Raw genomic sequence first — 12,650 nt, 5'->3', positions numbered from 1 at the left:
AAATGACATTGAGGTATCACCTCACACCTGTCAGAATGGCTACCATCAACAAATCAACAAATGACAAGAGCTGGTGAAGATGTGGAGAAGAGGGAACCCTAGTACACTGCAGATGGGAATGCAGACTGGTGCAGCCATTATGGAAAATAGTACCAAGTTTCATCAAAATATTAAAAATAGAACTGCCATTTGACCCAGTGATCCCACTTCCAGGAATATAACCTAAGAAACCCAAAATAACAATTATAAAGAATGTATACATTTCTATGTTCATAGCAGCACAATTTATAATAGCTAAGATCTGGAAACAGCCCAAGTGCCCATCAGTATATGCGTGGATAAAAAAGCTGTGGTACATTTACACTATGGAGTACTATGGTAAAAAAGAAGAATCTCTTACCCTTCGAGACAGCACGGAGCAACCCTAGAGAGTATCATGCTAAGTGAAATAAGTCAGTCTGAGAAAGACAAGTATCACATGATCTCACTTATATGTGGAATCTAAGTAACAAAATAAACTGATGAATGGAGTGGATCCAGGGACATGGAAGCATGGAACACAGTGTGGAATCTTGGAGGGAAGGCGGGGGAGGGTAGGTTGGTGAGGGGTAAACCACCAAAGACCTTGTATGGACATATGCATAATCCATGGCTGCAGACAGTGAGATGGTGAGGGCCTGGGGCAGGGGGTGGGGCGAGCTGGAGGGAGTTGATGCAGGTGAAAGGGGGACATATGTAAGACTTTCAACAATGAAGAATTATTTCTTTAACAATTTATCAGCAAAAAAAAAATAATCCTATCTAATAAAAGAGAAACATGGTAATTAGCGTACGACCGCTACCCTTCCCATTGGCTGATCAGGGTGATATGCAAATTAACTGCAAGCCAAGATGGCGGCCAGCAGCCAGGCAGCTGGAAGCGAACATGAGGCTTGCTTGCTTCAGTGACGGAGGACTCCAACGTTCCCCGCCTGCCTTGCCGGCCTCTGAGCTTGCAGTTTAAGAAACATTGCTACAAATATAGAAGCTAAACCAAACCCCAGAAACCTGCTTTCAGCCAGCCAGGATCTCAGAGCTGGAGCTATACATTGTTTCGATTATAGAACCCAAACAAACCAGATACCTGCTTTCAGCAGCAGAGGCCTCAGAGCTGGAGCCAGAGCTAAAGCTGGCCCAGATAAAGAAAAAAAAAGAAAAAAAGGAGCAGTTGGGAGCTTCAGTCACCCGCCAGCCTCAAAACAGCCGTCAGCCCCTCACCCAGACTGGCCAGGCACCCCAGTGGGGACCCCAACCCTGCAGGGTGTGTGACCAGCTGCAAACAGCCATCATCCCCTCACCCAGGCTGGCCAGGCACCCCAGTGGGGACCCCCACCCTGATCCAGGACACCCTTCAGGGCAAACCAGCCAGCCCCACCCATGCACGAGGCCTCTATCCTATATAGTAAAAGGATAATATGCCTCCCAGCACCGGGATCAGCGGAGCCATGAGGCCTCCCAGCACCGGGATCAGCGTGACAGGGGGCAGTGCCCAAACTCCATGATCGCCCTGCGGCTCTGTGTGTGACAGGGGGCGGGGCCACAACCTCCCTATCCGCCCTGCTCTGTTCGTGACAGGGGAAGGCACCCCAACCCCCTGATCAGCCCTACTCTGTGCCTGATAGGGGCGAGCTCCCCAACCCCCTGATCGCCCTGCGGCTCTGTATGTGACAGGGTGCGGCGCCTCAACCCCCTGATCGCCCTGCGGCTCTGTGTGTGACAGGGTGCGGCGCCCCAACCAAACCCCCCCACGGGCCCTGCACTGTGTGTGACGGGGTAGAGCCATAACCTCCCCATCAGCCCTGCCCTGAGTGTGAGAGTGTCAGCGCCCCAACCCCCTGATCAGCCCTGCTCTGTGGGTGATAGAGGGCAGCGCCCCAACCCCCCCACCCCCACGGGCCCTGCTCTGTGTGTGATGGGGTAGAGCCATAACCTCCCCATCGGCCCTGCCCTGAGTGTGACAGTGGCAGCGCCCCAACCCCCTGATTGGCCCTGCTCTGTGGGTGATAGAGGGCGGCGCCTCAACCCCCTGATCCGCCCTGCCCTGAGTGTGACGGGGGCAGTGCCCCAACTCCCCTATCGGCCCTACTCTGTGAGTGACAGGGGAGAGCTCCTCAACCCCCTGATCGGCCCTGCTCTTGCATGACAGGGGGGAGCTCCCCAACCCCCTGATTGACCCTGCTCTGTGCATGACAGGGTACGGAGCCCCAACCTCCCTGATGGGCCCTGCTCGGTGCGTGACAGGTGACAGCGCTCCAACCCCGATTGGCCCTGCTCTGTGCGTTATAGGGGGTGGCGCCGCAACCTCCCCATCGACCCTGCCTTGAGTGTGACAGGGACGGTGCCACAACCCCCCAATCGGCCCTACCCTGAGTGTGACTGAGGATGGAATCACAACCTCCCAATCTGCCCTGCTCTGTGCATGACAGGGGAAGGTGCCCCAACTCCTCAATCGGCCCTGCTCTGAGCCCAACCAGGGGCTGCACCTAGGGATTGGGCCTGCCCTCTGCCACCTGGGAGCAGGCCTAAGCCAGCAGGGCGTTATCTCCGGAGGGGTCCCAGACTGCGAGAGGGCACAGGCCGGGCTGAAGGACCCCCCTCCCCCCCGCCCCCCCAGTGCACAAATTTTTGTGCACCGGGCCTCTAGTAAAATGAATAAAAAAAAGAGCTAAGAAGACTGTTTTCAGCTATAAAATCCTTTGATACTTCATAGGATGACTATGAAATTTTCTTCAAAAGAAAACCATATTCTATTCTCTTTCACATAGAGCAAATACTAATATATTTTGACTGAACATGTATAAAATCTACTACACATCCTGCTACACCTCTTTTGCATTTTTTGCAGACTACGTTTAGCATGAGTAAATAGCTATTACCTCGCTAACTTAAAATACATTTTAATTTCTTGGGAAAATATTGACTGAAACAATTATATTTCTCCTACTATGTGAATAAAAAAATGACATGCAATTTTATGCCATCGATCACAAAGCCCAGAAAAGGAACTCAATGTAAGTCATACGTGCTCAGAATGACTAGAGATCATAAACTGTCCTATAATTAAGTGGTCATCTCTTCCTATGAGATGACACACATAAAATACTGTTGGGAGTTCTGTAACTCAGACAGCAATATGGAAGATGGTGTAAAGTGTGAGGAAGCCTGGAGGTTTAAATAGAGTAAGACCATTTCCCAAAAGAATATACATACCTTAATTTTCCAAAGAGAAATCCTTGAACTTCATCAATAGGATCATTTTCACCAATCACTGTGGTGTTTACTTCAGTTCCTGTAAAGGCACAGCAAAGTCATGTCTAATCACTCAGATTAGAAATAAAAATACTATAACCTCATACATCTGAGTAATATAAAAAAAAAAATCAGAACACCCAATATTATGATACCATTTAAAATGTTCATACCTAATTTTGCAATGGTAACAAACAAACAGAGAAAATTAATTTGTTTTTAATATGGCCTATGCTCCTGGATAAAGTACGAATATATTTTTTTCCTTAAAATTTGGAAAATTACATATTAAAATTTTCTAAATTAATACCTTTAAAATTACAAACAATGGAATTTTCAATATCAAAATTCTAAAGAATATGCAACCAGCAACTTAACCCTAAATAGATTATTGAGAACAGAATGATGAGTTACTAGGCTATCTTCCATGTGCCAAGCCAATCCTTTTTAACTTTAAAATGAGCTCAAAAGAAAGAGAACCACAAACAACTTAATAACTAAACATTTAAAAAAAAATTTAAAGGTTAAAACAAAAGAAATAAAGGAGACTGTACATAAAACTTGTGGTTGAGTCCAGCCAGTATGGCTGAGCATTGACCTATAAACCAGGAGGTCACAGTTCGAATCCTGGTCAGGACAAACGCCCAGGTTGTGGGCTCAATCCACAGTAGGGGGCATACAGGAGGCAGCCAAGCAATGATTCTCTCATCATTGATGTTTCCAACTCTCCTTCTCTCTTCCTCTCTGAAATAAATAGAAACATATTTGAAAAAATAAAAATAAAACTTGTGGTTGAAATAATAAATGAAAAACTCTAGAGTATGACAAGAAGTATCCATAGTAAACTGTTCCAAGTACCGAAAATAATATAAACCATTAAAACGTTTGTTAATTATAGGAGAATTTAAGATTTCACATTGGGCCACAAATTAATGGCTATTTGTGAACTGCGTATCATCAATAACAATAGCTACTACTTATTGAATATTTTTGTGCAAAAAACTGTGTTAATTTCTTACTTATACATCTTATTTTCTCCACACAAATACTTTAAGAAGCATATATCATTATCTGTACACAGGAAAAAATTAGGACATAGGAATTTGCTTAATGTCACCCAACTCACATGGGACAGAAGACTCAGGTTCATCATATTCCTAAATCTATTCTTTATCATTAGGAAAAAGGTTCTCCTTTAACTCATTATTTTTAAAAAAGAAAACACATTGGTCTAATTTACAAATTCACCTTTCACCTGGGTATCATCCTTGGCCTTGTACTCGGTGCTCTTAATGGCCAGCTCCACGCCGTAGCCAGAGAGATACACAGGCTCTCTCCTGGGGCGCTGCAAGTAGAGCAAGAATTCCACCATCACCACTGAGCTCTTCACATGTCACAATGTACAGAACGTGACTGTGTCAATGCCGTGTAGCTAACACCTCGGGTTATGCACTCAGAATACACTTGAACTGCAAAGGAAATCCTAGCCTCCTTTAGGTTCATATCCTGCCACATGTATGAAAATGGGGATTCCAAGGAGGAAGCCAAACCAGGGAAGGGAACAGTTGAAAAGGCAAGGAAAAGGAACCAAACCATGTGAAGAAATGGAGAAAGAGGAGGAGTTTCACAACCTGTGCAGCAGGGCTGGGAACAGTGAGGGAGACTTCCGCCCAGCAGTGCAGTGTTGGGGCCATGTGTACATGGAGGCACGTTTACATTGATGGAATTCAAATGTCTTCACTCAGGGTTTGGGCTGACCCAATGTCACAGGCTTACCACCACCCTGAATAAGGATGGGCCTTTAGACATTTTAATCTTTAAGACCAACAACAGAGTATGGGGGCAGAGGGAAGGAGTGCAGTTGTCAAAAATTAAATATTAATTTGAATGTTTCTGCTCATACAAATTTTCAGTCAAAATTTTTTACTCAATATTTATTGAGTTTATTAGAACATAGAAACTTTAAGGCTAACAATCTGTACACATAAATAATTTAAAGCTAAATGCTATACAAGGATTCAAAACCTTCATTTTCAATCAATTCTGCCTGGTTTTTACCTCCAGAAATCCTTCCTTTTCCATCTTATGAAAAGATTTTTAAAAAAAGAAGTTTAGAAAGGAAATTAATTAAAGAATTAGTTCCATAGTATGCAAGCATATTAAATCTGGGCCAAATTAAATATAATTTATGTGGTTCATTTTGAAATAGAATATGAACTTTATTACGCTATTTTTAAGCATAACTGTTTTAAACTTTAGAAAAGTAAGCAAAGTATCTCCTATGTGCAAAAAGCATTTTATGAAAGTACTTAACTTTTCAAAAAAGTAAAATTTTATAAACGGAAAAATTATTAGCTTATGTGATAAAATCATGCGGGGCAAATTAATATTTAAAAGAGTTGTAAAGTAAGTCAATACTTACAGATACATAATGTCTGAATATGTAATTGATTTTGCCTGCATTGCTTTTTGATACAAGTTGGCGGTGGAAATTATAAAACGCCTCATAACCAATCTCAGAATAGAAAATCACCACTGGACTCTCAGGACTGGATGAGGGGTATCTGTGATCACCTTTGAACAATAAGGGCTTGGGTCTGAAAATAAATAGCAAAAGCTTAAAATTATAAACTTTAAAAAGTTTTGAAAGAAAATATAGCTGCAACAATAATTTAAGTAAAGATTGTGAGCATCTTAATATAAAAGTATCAAAATGTTAAATAGTTTTCAGGAAGAATACTATCAGGTATGAGTCTTACTTCATCATCATTAAAAATAATAATAGTACATTACATAAAATATTAGCTATAAAATGCAGACTTTGATTAGTAATTGTTACCAATTCCTAGAAAAGGGGGGAAAGCCATAAGATATATATATCTAGATCTCATAGTACTAAAACTTTAATAAATGACTCTAGACCTGACCGGTTTGGCTCAGTGGAGAGAGCATCAGCCTGCGGACTCAAGGGACCCAAGTTCGATTCCGGTCAAGGGCATGTACCTTGGTTGTGGGCACATCCCCAGTAGGGGGTGTGCAGGAGGCAGCTGATAGATGTTTCTCTCTTATCGATGTTTCTAACTCTCTATCCCTCTCCCTTCCTCTCTGTAAAAAAAAAAAAAAAATCAATAAAATATATTTTTAAAATAATAAATAAATGACTCTACCATAAATAGAATATAATTATCCTTTTATCTGAAAACATAAGTACAAATAAAGCAAAAAAGCAGAGGAATGCTTCAAGCATATAACTTGCCAATTAGAGCATCTCCTTCATCTTCACTATGATCTTCCTAACTTATGTTTTCCTTAAATTTTAAAACTTACCCTCCAAAAACACTTCTTTAAAAATAACATCAGGACACCAATAGAAATTACTGCATAGACTTTATGACCTACCAATTTCTCTCAATGAGATAGACTTACGTGTACTAAAGAAAGATGACTCCAGTAAAAACAAACCTACCTCCTGTACAAATGCATAACCACAGAAAAAAGTCTAAAAGGATACAAGCCAAACCATTAAAAATAGTTACCACCTCTCAAAAGAGGATACACTGTCACTCTTTTCCTTACAAAGTATGCATTATTGTTATAACAAATTAAAAAAAAGTTAATCTGTTTTGTTTTCCCCAAAGGAGCACCACTTTCCCACACAGCCACCTTGGCCCGCTGGGTTTTAGTTGTCACCTGAGTGAGAAGCACTCATGTCATCTGCTGGACAGAGAGCAAGTGCTGGGCAGATAACCTCAGGAAAGAACTACCCCCACTGACAACACCCTCAGCACTTCTGATCCAGCAGAGCAACACCACAAAAAATGGACATTGCTATCCAGTTCATCAGGCCAGTGGAAGGGTGCACACCTACTGCCCTAGCCCCGTGGTCAGCAAACTGCGGCTCGCGAGCCACATGCGGCTCTTTGGTCCCTTGAGTGTGGCTCTTCCTAAGCCTTAGGAGTACCCTAATTAAGTTAATAACAATGTACCTACCTATATAGTTTATGTTTAAAAAATTTGGCTCTCAAAAGAAATTTCAATCGTTGTACTGTTGATATTTGGCTCTGTTGACTAATGAGTTTGCCGACCACCGCCCTAGCCCAATAGAAGAGGTATTATTACGTTTGTCCACCACAGGAAATCAACCTTTAAGCAGAAGCTAGCCCACTGAATACCAATTTAATATTCAAATTAAATAGTTTTCTTTGTCTGAAACTAATCCTACCCTGAGAGTTCATTATCATGACTATAGTTATTTCAGGCTCTGGCTCTAGTGCACAGAGCATTCCTCACTGAGCTGATGACAAAGCACACGTAATTGCTCAGATACAGTCACTACTAAATAATAGTAATATTAAGTACTCTTTTTCCTTTTTAAATATATTTATTGATTTTTTACAGAGAGGAGGGGAGAGGGATAGAGAGTTAGAAACATCGATGAGAGAGAAACATCGATCAGCTGTCTCCTACACAACTCCTACTGGGGATGTGCCCGCAACCAATGTACATGCCCTTGACCAGAATCAAACCTGGGACCTTTCAGTCTGCAGGCCGACGCTCTATCCACTGAGCCAAACCAGTTTACGGCAAGTACTCTTATTATTTCCATTTTAAAATGAGATGAGAAAGAAAGGTTAAGTAATCTGCCTGCATTCACAAAATATTTTAAGCCACAGAGCTGGAAGCCAAATCTAATCAGCCTGGTTCCACATTCCATACTCGAGACTACAAAGCTCATGAAAAACTAGAAGTCATCTTGATGTTTACGAAAAAGGAGCACAACAAACGCATGACATTTACAGAGAGAAACACACAAGCTACCTTTCAGGTGCTGTCAGCAGAAGAGTCTCAAGGGCATCGACATCACAGGCCTTCCTTCCGTGCACTGAGAAAAATGAACTACATCCTTCCGGTGGAGGCTCATCTGCCGCTATCTGTCATTTTAAGACAAGTCTTTTTAAAAATAACTTCTAACCAAAGACAAGCTAAAGACATGCATAATCTAAATAGATAATAAAATAACAAAACATCAGTAAAGGCAAAAATTATCATCTATTGAACACCCGTTATGTGACACGAAGAGCTTTACATGTAGCTGCTTTCTTTTTTTTTCACTCAAATTTGAGTCTTTTACTTGGATGTAACTGTAATTTAAAAAAAGAAACAGACAAGGACCTTTTAGATTAGCATGAGCTATGTATGCATATTTCAGGTTACTGAAAGAAACTTAACATTTATCAAGCCCTCTTGTTCCAAATACTTACGTTTAAATTAATTAAAAACCTATAAAGTTATATAATCCTATCTAATAAAAGAGAAACATGGTAACTAGCGTACGACCGCTACCCTTCCCACTGGCTAATCAGGGCAATATGCAAATTAACTGCCAGCCAAGATGGCGGCCGGCAGCCAGGCAGCTTGAAACTAACATGAGGCTTGCTTGCTTCAGTGACGGAGGACTCCAACGTTCCCCGCCTGCCGCTGCCGGCCTCTGAGCTGCAACTCTAAGCAACTATGTTACAAATATAGAAGCTAAACCAAACCCCAGAAACCTACTTTAGTCCACCGGGATTCAGCCAGCAGGATCGCAACATTGTTTCAAATACAGAAGGTAAACAAAGGCCAGAAACCTGTTTTCAGCAGCGGAGGCCTAAGAGCTGGAGCCAAGCCTCAAAGCTAAAGCTGGCCCAGAAGAAAAAAAAAAAAAAAGGAGCGGTTGGGAGCGTCAGTCACCCGCCAGCCTGCAAACAGCCCTCAGCCCCTCACCCAGGCTGGCCAGGCACCCCAGTGGGGACCCCCACCCTGATCCAGGACACCCTTCAGGGCAAACCAGCTGGCACCCACCTGTGTACCAGGCCTCTATCCTATATAGTAAAAGGGTAATAAGCCTCCCAGCACCAGGATCAGCGTGATGCCTGATCGCCCTGCGGCTCTGTGTGTGACTGGGGGCGGGGCCACAACCTCCCTATCCGCCCTGCTCTGTTCGTAACAGGGGAAGGCGCCCCAACCCCCTGATCAGCCCTGCTCTGTGCCTGATAGGGGGGAGCTCCCCAACATCCTGATCGGCCCTGCTCTGTGTGTGACAGTGTACGGTCCTCCAACCCCCCCATGGGCCCTGCTCTGTGTGTGACAGGGTGGGGCCGCAACCCCCCCATCGGCCCTGTCCTGAGTGTGACAGGGGGGAGTGCCCCAACCCCCTGATCGGCCCTGCTCTGTGGGTGATGGGGCGGCGCTCCAACCTCCCCACCGACGATGCCTTGAGTGTGACAGGGGGCGGAGTCCCAACCCCCCAATTGGCCCTACCCTGAGTGTGACTGAGGGTGGCATCACAACCTCCTGATCGGCCCTGCTCTGTGCATGACAGGGGAGAGCTCCCCAACCCCCTGATAGGCCCTGCTCTGTGTGTGACAGGGTACGGAGCCCCAACCCCCCTGATGGGCCCTGCTCTGTGTGTGACAGGGTGCGGAGCCCCAACCCCCCTGATGGGCCCTGCTCTGTGTGTGACAGGGTGCAGAGCCCCAACCCCCCTGATCGGCCCTGCTCTGTGTGTGACAGGGTGCGGAGCCCCAAACCCCCTGATGGGCCCTGCTCTGTGTGTGACAGGGGGCAGCACCCCACCCCCTGATCGGCCGGCTCTGTATGTGACAGGGGTGGCACCACAACCCCCTGATCCGCCCTGCTCTGTGCGTGACAGGGGGTGGTTCTGCAACCTCCCCATCGACCCTGCCTTGAGTTTGACGGGGGCGATGCCCCAAGCCCCCAATCAGCCCTACCCTGAGCGTGACTGAGGGTGGCATCGCAACCTCCTGATCTGCCCTGCTCTGTGCATGACAGGGGGTGGCACCCCAACTCCCCAGTCAGTCCTGCTCTGAGCCCGACCAGGGGCTGCACCTAGGGATTGGGCCTGCCCTCTGCCACCCGGGAGTGGGCCTAAGCCAGCAGTTCGTTATCTCCCAAGGGGTCCCAGACTGTGAGAGGGCACAGGCCGGGCTGAGGGACACCCCCCTCCCCCACCAGTGCACAAATTTTTGTGCACCGGGCCTCTAGTTAATTTATAAATGAGAAAACTGAAGCTCAGACGTTGACCCTAACCAGTTATTACTTGGTAGAATTGAAATTAAAATCAAAGACTTCCCCTACTATATATACTGTTTCTTCTCAGTACAGAATAGTACACAATGGTTCAAAATTATCTAAATCTCTAAAAAGCAGTTTATAATGGATACAGGCAGTCCTCGGGTTACGTTGGACTTGACGTATGTTGTTTCATGGTTACATTGCCGTCTCCCATTTATTTATAAAAAAAAAAAGTTCCGTCATTTCGACGTATGTACATATGTGCTTTATGTTTTTCATTATTTATTTACCACAAGTAAAGGTCAGGAATTCTTATCTTTTGAATTTTTTTTCTGTTTCACTTCATTACTGCTGTGTACGTGCTCCATGTGAGTGACGTAGGTGCTTATGTAGGTGGGTTCCGACTTACGGCAAAAATCACATTACGTCGCATGGTAGGAACGGATCAGACGTAACCCAAGGACCTACTGTAAATAGTTTTCATGACCCTCACAAACTGTGTCTATAAGGAGTTTACTAAAATGACAACTTCCTTTAATCATTCGTTAAAACACACACACACTTTACTTCAAATGGTACTAGGTACTAAGTGAAACGCAATTCAGTCTTAACATGTTCTAAAGTTAACTTTAAGCAAAAACAATGATGATAAATGCTTCTCATTCATTTAGATGTTTAAGCTCTCGCACTAAATTTTACAAGCTGATGAACACTGACAAATTATTTTTCCCACAGAACTATAACCACACATTCCCAAACAGTATAAATATATGGTTGAACTAACATCAATACACACCACCATTTTATCAAACTGTATATATAAAAGCCTAAGCGACTGAATGATCGAACAACCAGTCGACTGGTAGCTATGAGGTGCACTGACCACCAGGGGGCAGAAGCTCAATGCAGGAGCTGCCCTCTGATGGTCAGTGCGCTCCCACAGCCAACCTCCCAAAGTCCCTCCCCCCGGCCAGAAGGCTCCATCTCCTCCGATGGGGCGGCAGGCCAACCTCCCATGGCCCCTTCCCCCAGCCAGCCAGCCTCGATGGCACTGATCAGAACCTCCTTTGGCCCCTCCCCACAGCCAGCCAACCTCCCGTGGTCCCTCCCCCTGCCAGCCAACCGGCCAGGCAGAGGGCCACACCTGTGCACAAATTCGTGCACTGGGCCTCTAGTATATTGATAAGATTCTGGCATGGGAATAGATTTAAAGACATAACTCAATACTGCATAATTTCAGGAAAAGTGAATTGGTACAAATGATAAGCACATTTTAAATGCTGAACAGTAAGAATCTTTTGCTAAGTGTCAAAATAGGTTGATCAGAACCCAAACACAGACACTGCAATTCTGTCAAGCTCATGGCCTGGTAAAACTGCTTTTCAACACTCCTATGAAAGCCTCATTAGACTTATGCACCATGTCAACATGTTGACTCAGATGTAAGACAAATTAGGTCCCATCTCAAGTTCCACTTCCAAGACAATGGCATCAGGCCCCATTTTACTGAATGCAACAGTGGTTTCTATGACCATCAGAGTCTTTGAAGCACAGCCGAACACATTTTAGGACGGAACTTCTCCAAATACAGAAGTTGTTTGCGGCTACAAGCTCCACACCGCTTTGTCTTAGGAACTGTACTGCCTCTTCCTATCTCACTCCACCTTCGACTAATGCTAAGGCAGAAAACACCGGAGCTCCTCCAAGGCCTGCAACACAATGAGCAGCAATACAACACTCAGCTCTTAATGAAACTTAATTGTTACAAGATTTAACCAGTCATCAACAATCTGGCTGGATGGTGGTGCACCATCATTGAAGGCCACTCAAGAACACGGAGTCTTCTTTCCCCCAACAGGAGTGCCAGAAGTCGCTCCACACATGCTCACTACTGTGGTAACACCATACTTCTAAGTTCCTCTATGAGTTTGCTTAAGGTCGCATTGGTTGGATTGTGTGTAATAAGAAATCTCATGTTCTTGTATGTGACTTCCACAGGAGCAGACGATTCATGCGAGCTATGATAATTTAGTTAAAAAACACTCAATAGGGTGATGAAAGAATTTAAAAATTGAATGCAGAAGTGATGCAAAGAAACTGAGTCTACTTCAGGGGTACTCCAATGGACACTCTCAGTGCTGCGAGTGACGTTGGGAGTAATGGGAAATGAAGCAGCAATTCTTCAACCCAGTCATACTGAGGCGATAGCAAGCAAGTGCACTGAGGGCGACCCCATCCAGGTTAGAACTCTTACAAAATGCTCTGCAGCTTTCAACACTTCTGTGTCC

The 12,650-nt window shown here is 44.6% G+C and overlaps 1 protein-coding gene and 1 pseudogene across 2 annotated transcripts in view; both read right to left on the bottom strand.

The window, feature by feature from the left end:
- UGGT1 (UDP-glucose glycoprotein glucosyltransferase 1) overlaps window positions 1-12,650 on the bottom strand; it is a 174,115-nt gene that overhangs the window by 137,531 nt on the left and 23,934 nt on the right. The window contains exons 4-7 of the mRNA XM_081096304.1: window positions 8,107-8,219; window positions 5,711-5,885; window positions 4,537-4,633; window positions 3,250-3,328 (exon numbers count right to left, since the gene is read on the bottom strand). Of these exons, the coding sequence (XP_080952430.1) occupies window positions 3,250-3,328; window positions 4,537-4,633; window positions 5,711-5,885; window positions 8,107-8,219 (464 nt within the window). The remainder of the gene's footprint in view (window positions 1-3,249; window positions 3,329-4,536; window positions 4,634-5,710; window positions 5,886-8,106; window positions 8,220-12,650) is intronic.
- On the bottom strand, window positions 11,866-12,375 carry LOC308522744 (protein tyrosine phosphatase type IVA 1-like; annotated as a pseudogene). Its single transcript has one exon. The product of its transcript is annotated as a protein tyrosine phosphatase type IVA 1-like (transcript).

This window comes from Myotis nattereri (assembly GCF_964212035.1).
Source record: "Myotis nattereri genome assembly, chromosome: 7".
Lineage (NCBI taxonomy): Eukaryota > Metazoa > Chordata > Mammalia > Chiroptera > Vespertilionidae > Myotis > Myotis nattereri.
This window is presented reverse-complemented; position numbering and strand designations above follow the sequence as displayed.